The sequence below is a fragment of the Pundamilia nyererei genome, unplaced genomic scaffold (genome assembly GCF_000239375.1).
Source record: "Pundamilia nyererei isolate P.nyererei 1_Seehausen unplaced genomic scaffold, PunNye1.0 scaffold00023, whole genome shotgun sequence".
Lineage (NCBI taxonomy): Eukaryota > Metazoa > Chordata > Actinopteri > Cichliformes > Cichlidae > Pundamilia > Pundamilia nyererei.
Window position 1 is genome coordinate 3,756,725 of NW_005187424.1, and position 17,354 is coordinate 3,774,078.

Below are 17,354 nucleotides of genomic sequence, written 5' to 3' on the forward strand. Positions count from 1 at the left end.
CTACTGTTCAGAGGTAAGATATGCACAGTAAGCTAGTTCATATCCCATGTACTGCAGTTTCAATGCCACCTTGTTGCATTGTCTACTTAAACATGCAGCGGTTGTTCTGGTATTATATGTTAATGTCCTGTAAGTGTTTACCGTGGTTTTGTTAATACTGACTTAAATATACTTGAAATGTAAACAGAACACTGTAGCATGTTTACACACTGACTTTTTTCTTCTTTCTTAAATATTCTTGGATTTTTTTTTATTTTTATTTTTTAAACTGAGCCAGGAAAAAATATTATAGTACCAAAGTTTTCTTTGTGCAATTGACTTCTCAGTTCCTTGAGTACTTGAAATGCCAAATATTGTGTTAGCTGTACATGCAAGGCACTTTGTTATTCATGCAGTTTTTTCTTACTCAATAAACCTTTTTCACTAAACAGTCTGGATCACTTTATCAAAATATCAGGTTACTGCACAGATGCAGTTTACTCATAATGCAGATGATCCCCCATAAATCCATACAAGAGCTAATCATATGGTTACCAGCATGCACCACAACCACTGGTAAGTTTTCTTTCATTTAGTTATGGTTGCTGTGCTGCATGTCATGTCAGAGTGCAAAATAAAACCCAACTGCTGGCAGGGCAAATTAGCTAAAGGTATATTATTTAAACAATTTCATCTCCACACACAATCTTCTACACTAATTATTTATTAACTTGATGAAATATGAAGGAGCTTGACGTGTGTGTGTGTGTGTGTGTGTGTGTCAAGTTCACATTATTTATGCTGTCACGGATAAAGCTACACAAGAAATTATTAAACTTGAACTTTTATATTGTGCTTGATATTTAGCCAAGCACAGAATATATACTTTTTTAATGTTTTCATGAATACAGAAACATATCTAAGAACTGTTTCCATTCTTTGTTAAAATCAACCACATGCTCTTTGGAGTTACTATTCATAACTGCATTGGTAATAGTGCAGTCATGAATATTGATAATCCATTAATTAGTGATGAGTTTTTGATAAATCAATTGGATTTAATTATAGATGAGGTTATTCTCTTAAATGCATTAAAATTAGAATCTAAATGTCTGAATGTATTAGTAAATTTCTACAATATAAATGTGATGTAGCTGTAAATATGTTGTAGTATTCCCATAAGTAAAATAGAGGGGTAAATGTAAAAAATAAATAAATGACTAAAAAGGGGTAGAAATCAGTATTTGTGCTTCAGGCATATATGAACATATCTATTCAGTATAGGTTTACTATTGCATTATGTATTTTTTTTCTGTGCAGAGCTTGATTAAAGTCTTGGATTTAAAAAAGAAACATCATGTAGGGTAGATTTCAAACAGGAACAAAACTGTTTATGAAATGCTGGTGCCATCCTTGCTTTTTAAAGAATGTGTTCTGTTAAAATGTTTCTCTCACAGCGTCTCTGGGTCGGATTTACAATGAAGCATCCAAACTAACAAAATGTTTAAGAGTTAGTAGACCAATCAAAATGTGGGAGACTAGATATATAGTAACAGACCTCCTGTTGGCTAAATAACTAAAGCTGAGTTTAAAGGCAGAGGGAAACACTGATGATCACACAAGCTTTGTTCAGGGTGAGATGGCAAAACATTTGTTAAGTTTAAATTTGTTGAGTTAAACATATAAATAAAACTTAACTGTAGTTTGTTCCCCTTAAGTGCAAATAGTGTTAGGATAATTCTTTTTACAATTTATGTTTTTAAAATATAAATCCTGTTTAATTTTACTAGTGCGATTTACAGATTCGCCTGGATCCGGTTTGATCCAAGAGGAGAATCAAAGCCCTTGGAGGGTTTCCTCAGAAGGGGCATAAGGTGTAACAAATCTACCAAATCAAATATGTGGAGCTGCCCGCTGTAGCGACCCCTTGTGAATAGCTGGGGAAAGGATTTCTTCATTTTGCCATGGTTGGGCCTCCATATATTCGCGTGAGCGTCTTTATCGATTCCACATATCCAGCCACGTGAGGGGTTAAGCTAGTCCAAAGTCGGTTAACTGGCCTCTGATGTGTGTTATCCGGTCCCCGCTTCGGTTTTCTAACGGAATAATTGACCTGCTCGTGTCCGTGTGTGATTTAGTAGACTTGACAGCCACACACCTGTGACACCGCATCTCATTAACATATCAATGCGCAGTCACAGCCTACCTGCTAATTAAACCGGGAAACCGCCACTTATTGTTCATGAAGCGCTTGGTGAGATAATTTAAAATAACGGGGATTATTTCACTGATGATGAGCTGAAGTCACGCAGACCTTTTTTTTTCTTTTTTATCGCAGCTTTGTTGCCATAACAGCGTGAAGCCGTGGTGCTTTGCAGTGATTTTTTTTCCTCCGGAGGTTTTGCTGCTTAACAGCGCCTCTTAGCTGTTCAATGTAAATCAACGTAAAGCTCCGCATCGAGACGCTTATTGCTCGATTTCGGACTTGCCTTGTATAGTCAACAACACGGTCTCCTGCCAAACAGCCACGGCTGTCACACGCACGCGTGAAATCTGACGTGATGCTCTTGCCACCGTCCCATTCAGCCGCTTGTTGGGATCCTCCCTTCAGACAGTCGTGCGTATGCGCTGGTAAAGAAACGACGGCATTGTCAGAGCGGTGTTTAAACAGAAACGACCAGTTAACAGAAATCAATCAATAGGTAACGTGATCCGGGCTGATTTCCTGCGGCAATGTAAAGATGGCGAGAGTGCTCCACAACTTGCTGATATTTTTAATCAGTCTTGCGCTGAAAATCAGAGTTTTGGGGTATTGGTCATTGATATACGGTTATTGTGCTCTTTGCGCCATCGTAGCCCTGCTGAAACTTTGGTGGAACATCGTTTTAAGGCCGACAACAACCTTCCAATGGGTGATTCGTGAAACTCCCCCGGCTTGTCTGAATGACACGTCCTTGGGAACCCACTGTTATGTTAGGATCAAGGTAAGAGACGCGCACGCACTTGGACATGAAAGGTGTCTGTTAGGGTAACAGCCTTTGTGTGTGTATGTGTGTGTACGGACGCCAGGGTGTTCACGTGTAAAAAAAGCAAAAAAAAAACCGCCTCAACACCTTTCCGCCGTGTCGCGTCGTGAAAATCCAAACGGGGCCCGATGTTTTAGCACAATCTCGAAGCGTCTGTTTGTTTTTGCGAAGCGCTTCTATTTATTTATTTGTAATGTTTTTGGTGGAGTCAAGGCTTGCTGGCGCGGAGCTCAGGTGGTGCTGAAAGAACAGCTCCTCCGCCTCACGTCTCTGCATGCAGCGTGCTGCCAGCCTCTAACTACCAACCTACAGTGTGTGTTCAGGATTATGTAATTAAAATATCAAAGCATGTCCCGATGTGAGGGGTGGAAGAATTATTCACATCCTAGACTTCGGAATGACTACCAACACAAGATGTACTTAAAGCATGACAAGTACAGCAGCATGTACCTGTCATTCTTATATTATGGGATTGTCATTAGGAACGTATTAATATAAGAAGGAAATCTGATCTACTTCATGATCTGTTGGAGAATAGCAATGTGTTTAAAAATAAATGTTCCACAAAAGTAGCAGAGAATGACAAATACCTTAAACAAGTACTAGAATACATGTCTGTGAAGGTTCTCAGTCATCCAGGTCATCGTAGTCAAAGGAGCTTGCAAAGAAAAGCGTCTGGACTTCTTTAAGTCGCTTGAAGACGTTTCACCTCTCATCCGAGATGAGAGGTGAAACGTCTTCAAGCAATACATGTACACTGTTTTAGCGCGAGAACACTCATATGTGCCTGTTAAAGCATGTGCTTCTTAATCATAAACCAAAGTTTTCCATGAGCAAATGAATCTGATCTACAGTGAGCACAGTGCATGAAGGGTTTGGTTGAAAACAACACGGTGCAGGGGAAATAATTAAAGTGAACAGAATAAATCTGCTGACGTGTAACCATACAAGAAAGAAAAAAGTACTGGAAGTATATGTCCATGGAAGCAGATTACTTTACAGAACCATAAAATTGCAAATAAAATTTGATCAAATATTAAAATGAATTGGGGTGAACAGCTAAATATCCATCCATAATACCATTCATCCACTCCATCCATTGTTTCCACTTATCCAATTCAGGGTTGCGCTGGAGCCTATCCCAGCTGTCATAGGGCAGGAGGTAGGGTACACCCGGGACGTGTCACTAGTCCGTCACAGGGCTGATACAGAGAGACAGAATCAGAATCAGAATCAGAAAGGGGTTTATTGCCAAATGTTGAGCAGGTTTACAACATTAGGAAATTGCTGCGGTGCTTCAGTGCAAACATGGTGTCATAAATAGCACTTAAATAGTGTCATAAATAGCACTTAAATAGACATGAAAAAATAAAAGTAGGGATAAGAATTAAAAGTGCTACGTAGAAAGATATGTGCATGAGCTATACATGAGATATATACATGAGAATAAGAATTAAGAGTGCTACGTAGAAAGATATATACATGAGTGCAGGTGGTGATCAGTGCCAAACATGGAATGATGCAGTGACACAGCGTAGGGTCATGTGTTATTGGTGGGAACAGTCATATGGTTATTGTTCATGTGTCCAACAGCAGAGGGGAAGAAACTGTTCTTATGGCGAGAGGTTCTGGTGCGAATGGACCGGAGCCTCCTGCCTGAGGGGAGCAGGTCAAACAGACTGTGTCCAGGGTGAGAAGGGTCAGCTGAGATCCGAGCTGCACGCCGCAATGTCCTGGAGGTGTACAGGTCCTGCAGAGATGGGAGTCTGCAGCCAATCACCTTCTCAGACAACCTTTCACACTCACATTCACACCAATAGCCAATTAGAATCACCACTTAACCTAAAATTCATGACTTTGGACCGTGGGAAGAAGTTAGAGTATCCAGAGGGAGCTTGCAGGCATGGGGAAAATATGCAAACTCTACACAGAAACCCTCTGCTGTCCGGAGGATTTACTGTGATGTGACAGTGCTAACCACTGTCCCACCATGTCACAATGAGAGGCTAAAAATAGTAAGTAAAATTCAATATGAAGAAGGGAAAACCTGCATTTCTGCTCTGTCTGTCCAGCTCACTGACAGTGTCAACAGAAAAAATAATATTTATAACTATCCTGCTCACACAAAGAAAACTTGTACACATACTCAAACACATTGGAAAGATCAGCACAAATCCTGCTGACCATCCAAAAAGCACATCACTCAGAAATCTATCCTAATATTTGCTAAATCTGCAGAGACTGTGGTTTTCTGATATAGTCAGAGAAAGAGCCTCCAAAGCACCTAATCCCCACTAAATAAAAACAGAGAAGCTTTTCTATCTGACACTTAATAACACCTCAAGGTGGGGATTGTGGGGGATTGTCTTTCTCTTTAAATAGCCCAATAATATTGCTTTCTTTGTATTTGATTTGTTTTATAATAGACTCTAGTCCAAGCAGTAGCATTTTGAAGTGCGCTAACACCCATTTCATTTCAACATGTAACATAAAATTCATCAACAGAATTATAAAACTATATGTATTAGAACAAAATCATTCAATATACAAGTACCTGTCTGATACTCGGTTTTCTTAATATAATGATTACTGCGGATGTTATTTCGCATCACCTGCAATTTGATCCTAAGTGTAGCCGCGAAGCCTCTAAACCAAGCAGAGCAAGCACAATAAAGTGACCCTGAAGTTTCTTGTTACAATGCTTCGTTTTGCTAAATAGGAACTAAATCTGCCCCCACTGCCTAAAAACAGAAACACCTTTGGCTTCTTATTATCTCACTTGAGCTACTGAACTTTATCAAGAACAATCAATTCAACTTTATCAGCTGACTTTGACTCTAGAATATGCCCAACTTAAATCCATCTTAGCAACATGTCTGTAGAAGCAGGAGTTTGGTGATATCACAACTAAGGAAGCAGTCCTGCATGTAGCTTACACAAGTGTAGTGCAGGAACCTGAAGCTTCAGGTGGGTTAAGGACTTTAGAGTAAAGTAGGGGACTTTTTGTGTCAGCCCGCTATTGCGCAGCTTTCCTCTTTGCTTCTGTTTAATGCTGAAATCTATTCCAGCTGTTGTAGGGTGAGAGGAAGGTTACGCCCAGAGCAGGTCACCAGTTTATTGCAAAGGTCTAAGCCGTATTTTCCTGTTTTTGATTCACCTGACTGCCTTGTGTAGAGATGCTTCAATAATCTCAAGCCTACAATGCGCACTTAAAGTATTTGTTGTTCTTTCTCAGAACCCCAAACAGTGACATATGAGAAAGAAAAGCAAAAAAATAAAAATCCCCACATTTCTGAGGCACAGCTTTGATATGTTTCTTAAAAAGATTTAAAAAATCAAACCCTGTTAAATCTAATGAACTTCCAACTATTTAAACACAAGCGTTTACATTAACTTGTTCTTCTTCTCTACTCTCACTTTTTCCATCAGATGGAAATATTGTAGGTGTCTTCTGCATAATTTTATTTATCTTTCATGAGCCTTTAGTTTGACATATTGGGGACACTGCTTGTCTTGTCTTTAAACTTTCAAAATGAAACATTTGCATATTAAAGCACTTTAGATTATTTAGGAAGATTAAATGTGGATGTAAGAAATGTGGGCAGGTGTTGTCATAATTTTCTTTTGTGTTGAAATTACACATGTACATTTAAATGTCTACAAACATTTCCTGAAGGAGTCTTGAAGTTTGTTAGAGCACTTAGTATTCTGCAGAAACAAATTCACAAGAGTGTTTCAGGTCCAGTAAACATGATTTTACAAGCTTGTGATACACTGATTCTTATTTAATGGCTCAAAAGAAAACGAGCTATTCCTGTCTTGTTTCCCCGTAGTAGTTTTCCCTGCAGCTCCCCTCAGTAACAGTCACTTAGGAGCGCTGGCTTGTTCCGTTGTGTTCACTAAATGGCTTTGGATAAAAGTGACGGCTGAATTGTTCATGTGCAAATGTGTCTTTGTGTGTCTTGTTTCTGTGCAGGAGTCTGGCCTCAGGTTCCACTATGTTGCTGCTGGTGAGAGAGGAAAGCCCCTCATGTTGTTTCTGCACGGCTTCCCTGAGTTCTGGTAGGTCAGAGGCAAATCAGGGTCAGAGTAACAGTAAAAGCTTCTCTAAACCAGACTGTAAGATGTTGTGTTGTGCAGTTGTATTTGGTATTTGCTGCACTGGTCATCTCTCTAAAATTTCCACTATGAGGATTCCTCCCTTGCTCAGCAGCAGTGTTAAATCTCTGCGATCTGGCTGTGGGCCTGCAAAAACAAATCCAAGCCAGCAGAGAGGAGTCCTCATTCACAGACATGATTTGCCATCGGGGGAAAGGGGTCCAAAGCATTCAAGCTCTCTTCCTCCTGATATGAAATGAAAAATGATGTTGAGTGTTGCGTCTGGATCAGGGCCAAAGAGCTTGTCAAGAACTGTAAGCCCGTCCATATCTCTAGCATGCTATCTAAGCTGCGGACAGGACAGGGATTAATTAACGGTAGAGGGGAGCTCTTTCTGCTTCACTTGACATATCCTTCAGAGGAACGATGAAACTGTACTGAGGTGCTTGGAAAGAGTGCTTTTTAAAATGTGCTAATTCCCTTTCAGAAATAAGAAAGATGAGACTTTGTGTTCAGGAGGGGGATGGAGGGCTGCAAGGGGCTTATTTTCCTTCAGCCCTCTTCTGTATTCAAAGATCTAAGGGTTCAGAGCCGGGATCTTATCCTGACTCATCAGAATCACAGACAGGGCTCTGCATTTTGCTTTTCCCCCCGTTACTCGGCTGAGGAGGAAGAGGACAAGGAGGAGGGGGGCTGACAAGATCTTCAATTAGGAAGTCATCCCAGTCCACATCAGTGGGCGGATTAGAATCTAAAACAGCTTCTATTATCCAGAGGTGACCTTCACTCAGCTGGAAAGAAAGCTGAGTGCTAGTTTCTAAAAGAGAGTTTGCAAAGTTGGTTTGTAAGAATCGTAATCGCGGGGAAAGGCCTGTGAACACACTTGCATAATGTGCTGTTTGGACTTAGAGACTCCAGATGTTTAACAGAAAGAGTCTGTGTCATAGACTCTGGGACTGGAGATAAAAAGACAAACAAGAGGCTTTCCATTTTGTTAACTTATCCTTCCTTGCATCTTCTCACCTTCTGTGGCCTGGAAATTATATTCCTTCAGCTATCAGTTCCTTAATTGCTCCTGAAGGAGAAAGAAAGCTTGTGGAGGAGCTAGGAGTGAGGAAGCACAGGTGTGTCCTAAGCAAAAGTCCTTTATCAAGAGGCATGATGGATAAATGCCGTACGTCGCCATAGAAAACATAGAGTGTTTACTTTGTTGTGCTTCTCATGCTAATCCTGAGAAGAGACGTGAGTTCAGAAAACCAGGGAAGTTGCTAGAATTGTTAAAAACACACATATTTACCCTAAAGAGAGAAAATAATTTATTACGCAAATCATCCATATGTCCATACCTTTATTGCTACTTATTCAGGTCTCTGTCAGACAGCAGTTTAATCAGAGATACTCAGATCTCGCTCTTCTTGGCCACCTCTTTCAGGGGGACACTGTCTTAAGCCAGCCAAGAGATATAATCTCTCTGCCCTGGGGTTTTCTCCCAGTGGGACATGCCTAAAACATCTCTAGGAATTAAGGATGCATGCTAGTCAGGTGCCCGAAGCACCTCAACTGCCTTGTTTTGAAGTGCGATGTTGCTGTCTAACTACATTAGGAGAAATGGAAGAACCCCTTAAAGAGGAGAATGGGCTTTAAATCCACCATAGTAGAAAATGAATGAATGTTTGAGCAAAAGTAAGACTGTAGAAGGGGTTCATAAAGTGTTTTGGGCACAAATTACTTTCTTGCTCCTTAGCTGTATAAATGACACATTATCTTCACGCTTTTAAAGACATTAAACACTGTCCCCGTTATAAGGTTTCTTTGAAGGTTTGAAGTCTAATTTTAGATCCGTTTTGAAAGCTTTTGATAATTTGTTATATAACTGTGATTTTGTTTTTACCTACTTATGTATTATATGTAATATAAATGCCAATAAACTTAAATTGAAAAATCTCTATATCCATGAGAAACAGGCATTAACCTGCATCGTCTTGTCAATAATATTTGTCAAATGTGTGTGTGCCTCAGGTTTTCCTGGCGTTACCAGCTGCGTGAGTTCAAGAGTGAATTTCGTGTGGTGGCCATCGACATGAGGGGCTACGGGGAGTCCGACCTGCCGCTCTCCACTGAGAGTTACCGCTTCGAATACCTGGTCACGGATGTCAAAGATATTGTGGAGTACTTAGGTGAGGAAACACGGGAGAACTGCGTGCCTGTAATCTCGGAATCAGTCCGAGGAGCGGAGAGTGTTTTGACAGCTACTTGGGTCAAAAATAAACTTGTTTATCAATGTTACGCCGTGGACAGCCTTCAGGCCTGCAGCACGGCATGACAAACTTCCTGTGACTCATTCTAAGTGAACATGGGACACTGCAGATACAGAGCCCAAAGCCTGCTGACTGCGTGCTAACACTGGCAGGGAGCTAGCCTGAGGTGGTGTGCACATATCAGCTAATGATTATCTGGCCAGAATGACAGTTTTTGCTCTTTAACTGGCCAACGTATCTCAGTGTTTTTCCTGTCATTACAGCACGGCTTACGCACTCTATCAGGTAATCTGTCTCAGCCCTGAAATGTCGCTGAAGATTGTGTTCAGTGGACATGAGCCCTTTCATTCTCCTTCACACCTGTCGCCTCACATCTAAATGTGTTAACACGGCTGTTTCAGTGTCAATTACAAGGAAGCCGAAAAGGTCGTGTCTTGATTTTCCTGCATAGTCTTTGAGGTGCTTTCTTCACTCTTTTCAGTATCAAAGAAAATTTCTGTTTTATTACAGCAATATTTTACTGTAGGAGTTCTGTAGATCTGGAAACGCAGACACACGGTTAAAATGAACCAAAACGTGGGCATGAAACTCTGTCGGTCGCACTCCTCCATGGTAGCCAAACACAAATGGAAGACACACGAAAGGCAGAGGAACTGTTAGCAGCATTTTCATTTCAAATGCAGTTTGAACTTAAAATATAGGGCTTCAAATAATCTCTCTAAACTGCTGCCTACAACCTTTCTGGTTATCTGACGCTCTTGTTCTTGTCCATTTAAGTTTCCTTGTAGCACTGTTGAAATTTCCAGGACTCAGCAAGTACCTAATAATCAAAGATGAATCAGTTAAATGTGACAGAAGAAGGCGTAAACATTGTTAAACACTGACGTAATTCTGCCTTTTAAACTTTTCTGAGGTAAACAAATGAGGAGTGATCATAAAATTTTGCAACCCAAACCATAAAAATTAAAAAAAAAAACTATCACTGCTGAGGAAAAGCTTTTACCAGCCCTACTTTCATTTTCAGATCACTTTCCTTTTTTAACACCTGGAGTTGGTGAACTTTGTGATCACATCATGTGTTACATTTACATTTTCATTACTTCAAAGTCATTCATAGGTCATATCTGGCTCTTCAGTTTAGTGTTATGTTTCAAATTTTCTTTTATCCTTCAGGTAGTGACTGGATGATCAAGGATTGGAAAAGCAGTCAGGAAAATGGAAGGATTAAACAAAGCTTTCTGCAGCTGCCTGTTGCAGCTATAAATCGAATCAATGAGAGGTGAAACTCGACCACAACAGTCAAGCTGTGGCCTGTAACATCAAAACATTAAGCTGAGAGGTTGTGCGTCTTTGAAATGCTGGAAGGAACTGCAATCAGTCTGTAACGCTCTGTGCACTGCACAAATTAAATTGAACCATTGATTTTTTTTTTTTATATTGTAGCTTTTTAAAAAGCCACAAGTGTTCTATCACGATGTTTTGCATCTCGTTACATTGTTCTGGCTGTCCCGGTCAATTACCTAACAGGTTTTTGGGAGCTAAGCACTCAGTCATGCACATTGCTGAGCAAATCACTTAATGGTCATTTCAGTGGAAGAAGGAAAGCACTGATTGTTTGATAACTGCTCTTCTCTAATCTGTGATCAACTCTTAGAGCCAATGAGAGCCACCCAGCTGCCTGCATTCACAGAACACATGTTATGCTAGTTACCATGTCGGTAGCAGATTTCAGCGTTTTCAGTAAACTGCTAACAGCCCAAAAGGCGGACAGCCGAAAGAGCCGTGGTGCTCTGTTATTTTCCAGATGTAGTTCCCCGTCTAAGATTATAGACTCTTCCTCTGTAGCATAAGCAACATCAGTGGGCCTGCTGGGGTGATTCATATTAGTAGGTGTAAATGGTGCGACCTCAGGTAAGGGGATCAGTTTGTAGCAACTGCAACAGTAATGTGATCAGACTGAAGCCTTGACTTTGGTCAGCATTTGGCTGAATGTCATGAAATCCATCCTTTGATGAGTGTAAATGTCCTCTGAGAAAGTCAACAGTGATTTTCAGGCAGTGGCATTTTTAAAAAAAAATTTTTTTACACAATGGACTGTATCAGTGTAACAAAGTGGCTAGACCCTGTGGCATCACCCACTGTGTCAATTTGGGACTTTTTAACCTCTTTTTTTTTAACCGTAAGGGACCATTTACGAACCAAAGGGCCAGTTGCATGAATCGTATTTACCATTTTGCAGCTATAGCACAAGCACAGCAGACAGCTATGAAATTACACTGATGTAATTTCGCTGGGTGAATTTTTGGTTTATATATATATATTATTTTTCGGATTTGAATGAAGACATCTGACAAAATGACCATTGCATTTGCCAACAAGTGTTCTGTAGCTCAAAACGCACTCCGGTACTAAATATATTATGACTTAAACATAGTAAAATAATGCTGCAGACACATCCAGTTCAACCCAACAAGAGTTCAAAGTACCCCACTGACATCCTGTATGTAAGAAAGCAGTCGGTATACAGCTTCAACCAAAGCCATTAAATCCTCCCTGCTGCTGCTCACTATGTTGGCTTCACTTTTGAGCCACAGAGATTGTTGCTTAGGTTTAACGTTAGAATGGACTTCCAGCTTCCTTCATTCGTGTTTTATTTCTTCCAAGGTTACAACAGATGTTGCCTCGTTGGCCACGACTGGGGTGGGACCATAGCGTGGCTGTTTGCGATTCACTACCCCGAGATGGTGACAAAACTCATTGTTCTCAACTGTCCGCATCCGTCTGTGTTCACAGGTATGATTTCAGGACGGTGTGCTGGAAAATCAGTATTCTCCACGCTAATTAGAGAAGCTCTGGTTTGACTCTTGGGTTATTACTGTAATTATTAATGATAATTAGGAAGTGTTATTACTTCAGTTGCATGTTTGCATCCATCTGGCAAATCCTCCTCTGCATTAAGAGCAAGTTGATGAGACACTAATTAGAGAAGGCTAATATGAAGCTGGAACAGCTGGTTTAAATGGTGCAGACAGAGAGGCACTGAGTTATCATGTCCACAAGAAACCTGCCCTTTAATTATGTCGAGAAACTAAATGTCCCCTTTCTTCTCCTTTCCTCTCCTCCAGATTATGCCCTGCGTCACCCGAGCCAGCTGCTGAAATCCAGTCATTACTTTTTCTTCCAGCTGCCCCGCTTCCCGGAGCTCATGCTCTCCATCAATGATTTCAAGGTGGTCTGTTGTGTGTGGACTTTCAATGTCAAGGTCGTGTGTGGACGTGCATGTGCAATAGTGTACCCCGCACATTAAGAGCAGTGTCTATTTTTGGTGTTTACATCAGGTCAAACTGCAGGAAATGTGTGGATTACAGATTATTACAAAATAATATCCGGATTTTTAAAATATTGTTAGTAATTAATCATTTAATTTCTTATTTTCTCAATTTTGTTATCTTCTTCTTCCCATTGTTTAAAAGTAATTGTACTTAATATTATCTTGTCTTCGTGTTAGAAGATTTACAAATACACACAGTTTGTATTTTATCTTTCAGTGATCAGATTCTAGTTGTTCTCTCAGTATTTCCGGTGCTTGATTATTCCCGGAGTTTGATGTGAGGTTGCCACTGTTCTCATGTCTGTTCATTAAATATTAAGCAACAGCTGGGAGCTTAGCTTACCTTAGAGTTAGCATGTAGACTGAAAATAAAGACTAACCTGACTCGGTTCATCAACAGCTAATTAACACATAGCGCATAGAGCAGTGCCTCGGGTTATTTTTTGTAGCTACAATTTACAGACTACTAAACACCTCATACGCAGTTAATCAGTTGTTGTGAAAGCAAAGACACAGAGAAAATGCTGATGTGTTGAAACGAGGACAGCTTGCTGTGTCTGTGTGTGTATTGCTGTTAGTTTAAAACAATGATAAACACCTCAAACCAAGTCTTTCCTTTTTGTAACTGCCCAGATTTCCCTGCAGTTTTCACCACAGGCTGAGGATTTCTACAGTATACCATCATTGATTTGCACATCACACATGCAGGAAATAGAGAAAAGGTGAAAGGTTAGCCAAAATATGACAAACACTCATCCAAACCACCTCAAACTCAAATCTCCGCTTATTGTGAGTTTAATGTCACTGTAAAACTAAAAACTACTTTCTATTTAAATTCCTTGCTTTATAATTATTTAAGCATTTCTAAGACACTGGTGTTATATCACCTAGTATAATCAATATGTCAGAGTTTTGCTAATTAAATGAAAGAATGCTGCCATATGCTCGCGCTGGTGCACAGCATGCAGTGTCGTCGAGCCAGCAGAGAGTCAGAGAGCCAGAGCTGTGACTGAAGGTCATCAGAGCTGATTTCACCACAGAAGTACCTTTTCTGACTCGCGTTACAGCGACATGGACGTCCTTCAGTGAATGCTGTCTAGATCAGAACGTACCGCCCATGCAAACCTCACTCAGTGTTTGCTGCTGTGTCTCTGCTGCAGGCTCTGAAGGCTTTGTTCACCAGCCGCAGCACAGGGATCGGCAGGAAAGGCCGATGGCTCACCGCAGAGGATCTGGAAGCCTACCTGTACGCACTCTCACAACCGGGAGCTCTAACAGGAGCCCTCAACTATTACAGGAATGTCTTCAGGTGGGGAATTCACTCAGCCAAGGATGGATTATGTGAAAGGATTTTTAAAATCTCTATATAACAGTGATATGTCATATGTGTTAAGCAAAATCTGTATGATTTATAAGATATCAAAGAATAATATTAAAGCTAAAAAGCTGTTAAAAACACACCAAATAAAAGTTTGCTCTCTTACATTAAAATAGGAATACTGAAGATCAGCAGTATGCACAGTTCAGTTCTAAACATTCAGAGAAAGCGCTCCACGATGAGGTGCAAGGACAGGCCCAGTGTTTTGGCACCACAGTCTCAGCTGTGACTGCCACGGTCATGTCAGCTGCAAAATAAATGAGCAGTAAACTGCCAGACACATAGCAGAAAATAGCTGTTTTAAATGTTTTTTACTCGTTGAGTTTTTGTTCATGCTTGAAAAGTAATTTTCAGTTGTGTCAGTTTAATAAACGTTATGTTCTACGCTCCAAGGATAAACGAGGCTTTTGTTGTGTAGTTTGCATTTAGTAGCACCATCTACTGTCAGAACTCTGGGGGAACAGAAAACTGAGCCTCTGCTTCTGTCAGTGCTACAATACTGTCTCATATTCACATTCACATCTTTCCTACATGTTTACTGGCAAACAATGGTCCGCATAAACGAGATCAAAGAAAATCTCAGTGCATGCAATTTTGACATGTGACCTATACATGCATGGCTGAGCGGGCCATCTGCTCCCTTCTCAAGCAATGAGTTATCTCAGAGTAGCTTTTGTATGCTTACGTAAAAGAAATCTCAGTGACCCATGCCCACTTAGTCTGTCTGTTCGTGGATAGCATACCTAAATGCAGAGGGGACAAAAATAGGTGAATGCACAGTCAACATTCAGACATCCTTTTAAATGTATATCTGCTTTCTGGTCTGAGACAGGATGGAGGCTGGAGGACGTCTCGGCAGAAGCGTGCCGTACTGCATGTGATGTTTAACAACTGTGATACTACAGAACAGGATGTTAAATTAAGACCCAGGTGCTGCGGGTCCATCGGAAATCTGGTACATGACATGAATGGACATGAATCCCTCCATCCATCCATTCTCTTCCACTTATCCTTAACATGGTTGTGAGGAGCTCGGAGTCAATCCTAGCTACATTAAATATAGTTTAATGTTGCTGGGATAAATATAGTTTTGTGAAGTTTTTGTGCCGTCTGAGAGAGAAGTACTCTGTCGGGATAATAAGGTACTCTGAGGTCGTGTGAGATACGATGAGGCCTGATTGTTCTGAACTTTGTATGTAAGGAGAAGGATTTAAAAGTAAATTCTGGAGATAACAGGAAGCCAGTGAAGAGAATATGGGACGAATGTGATCAACTGAAGGCTTTTCATGTCGCTCCTTTCTTTCTGTAGCTCCCTCCCTCTGAGCCATAACCACGTCAGGTCTCCGGTGCTGCTGCTGTGGGGAGAGCGGGATGCCTTCTTGGAACAGGAAATGGCCGAGGCTTGCCGCCTCTACATCAGGAATCATTTCCGTCTTAACATCATTTCCGGGGCCAGTCACTGGCTGCAGCAGGACCAGCCCGATATCGTAAACACCCTCATATGGACCTTCCTCAAGGAGGGCGAGGGACGTAAAAGCTACAGGAACTAAATCCACAGCGAGGCCTCCTCCAGCACCTCTCCTCTCCCCACTCACTCCCTGGAAGCCTGGAATGTGCCTGTGACACCAAGCAACATAGTGATAATGCAATCATTCTTTAAATCTTTCACATGTTTCAGATATTTTTTAAAGAAGTCAGCCGTAAAGGAAGAAATCAAAGCACACTTCACCAGAGAGGACACCGAACAGTACGCGTGACACATATTCAAGATGTTTTTTGCACACGACATCCGCCTTAAAGTTTGTCGGTTTCAGCATTACAAATGTGTGGCAGAATCTCCTTTGTGACTTGTATTGTGTGGTGCCTTTTTAACTTTCGAGCTGTCGCAGTGTAACGATGTCCTGCGAGACTGGGGATGTGGCGTCGCCTGCTATACTTGTGTGTTTCAACGGGTCGCTCCACTCCACTTTGGGCACAGTCCTTTGGGAGGCGTAACCCTCCCACTCCCTTTATCAGGTAGTGTTGCTGAAAGGAGCTTTTTTTTTTCCCCTCGAAGATTAATGCTCAAATGTAGAGAATGCTATCTTCCTGTATAGAAATGTCAGTGATGGTTGACTATTGTACTATTTTGTATCTCTTCCTACACACTGCATTTTGAAATTCACTGAGCCAGGTCTACACCATTTGATTTTATAAATAAACTAAGTGTCAAACTGTCAGACTTCACTGCTTTTTAAAAAAAAGATAATAACGGATTTGAAGTTAAAAGCAGAAAACCTCCAGATGCCCCTCTGTGTGTCTGTTACTGTCTCAGATTTAAAAAGAACCACCAGAAATAGCAATGGATGCTCTGTTAAATATAGCACAGAGCTGAGTGGCACTGCATATTTATACCTCCACTGTGTGCAAACAGAAATGTTCATGTGGAAATAAGGTGAGATGTGTTCATCAGACAGATATTTACAAACCCGATTCCAAAAAAAGTTGGGACGCTGTATAAATGAAAGCAGAATGCAATGATCTGCAAATCTCATAAACCCATATTTTGTTCGCAATATAACACAGAAAACATATTGTGTAAACTGAGACATTTTACTGTTCCATGACAAGGATTGGCTAATTTTGAATTTGATGACGGAAACACTTCCTTAAAATGTTGAGAGAAAGACAACAAAAGGCAGCGAGTGTAAGCGGTACTAAAAAGACAACTGAAGGAACAAACTGTAACATTACGGGCGATCGTGGCTCAAGAGTTAGTAGTTTGCCTTGTAATCTGAAGGTTGCCGGTTCAAGCCTGGGCTTGGACAGTCTCGGTCGGGCTACAATGTAGCTTGCCATCACCAGTGTGTGAATGGGTGGATGACTGGATGTGTAAAGTGCTATACAAATACAGGCCATTTACCATTAGGTTAACTCGTAGCAGGTCAGTCACATGACTGGGTATAAAATGAGCATCTTAGAGGGGAAGAGTGTCTCAGAAATGCTTGGGTAGAGGTTGACTAACCTACAAAAAAATTGTGGAACATTTTCAGAATAATGTTCCTCAGCATAAACTTATAAAGACTGAATATCTCATCACTGACAGTACATAAAGTTTTCATAAGATTTGAAGTATCTGGAGTATACTTAGTAGTAGAATAGTCGGGTGCTGAACTGGCCTATACTTGCTTCCAACTCAGAACTTTTTGAACCTCATGAAATGAAAAATTGCAAATCATTGCATTTTGTTATGGTTTACTTTTTATACAGGTCTTATCGCTTTGCCAACACACACTCACTCACTG

The 17,354-nt window shown here is 40.8% G+C and overlaps 1 protein-coding gene across 1 annotated transcript; it reads left to right on the top strand.

Annotated features, from left to right (window-relative positions):
* Positions 1-2,249: 2,249 nt before the first annotated feature.
* On the top strand, positions 2,250-16,282 carry ephx4 (epoxide hydrolase 4). Its single transcript, XM_005727223.1, has 7 exons — positions 2,250-2,963; positions 6,982-7,067; positions 9,123-9,280; positions 12,026-12,154; positions 12,487-12,590; positions 13,853-14,001; positions 15,380-16,282. Exons 1-7 carry the CDS (start codon positions 2,721-2,723, stop codon positions 15,618-15,620), a joined length of 1,110 nt encoding a protein of 369 aa, XP_005727280.1. The 5' UTR covers positions 2,250-2,720; the 3' UTR covers positions 15,621-16,282.
* Positions 16,283-17,354: the final 1,072 nt, after the last annotated feature.

Bases quoted from the DNA above. Each gene is read 5' to 3' on its own strand.
- ephx4 (XM_005727223.1), top strand. From the start codon at position 2,721: ATGGCGAGAGTGCTCCACAACTTGCTGATATTTTTAATCAGTCTTGCG. The intron at 2,964-6,981 runs GTAAGAGACGCG...GTTTCTGTGCAG, and splicing joins ACTGTTATGTTAGGATCAAG to GAGTCTGGCCTCAGGTTCCA. The intron at 7,068-9,122 runs GTAGGTCAGAGG...TGTGTGCCTCAG, and splicing joins CACGGCTTCCCTGAGTTCTG to GTTTTCCTGGCGTTACCAGC.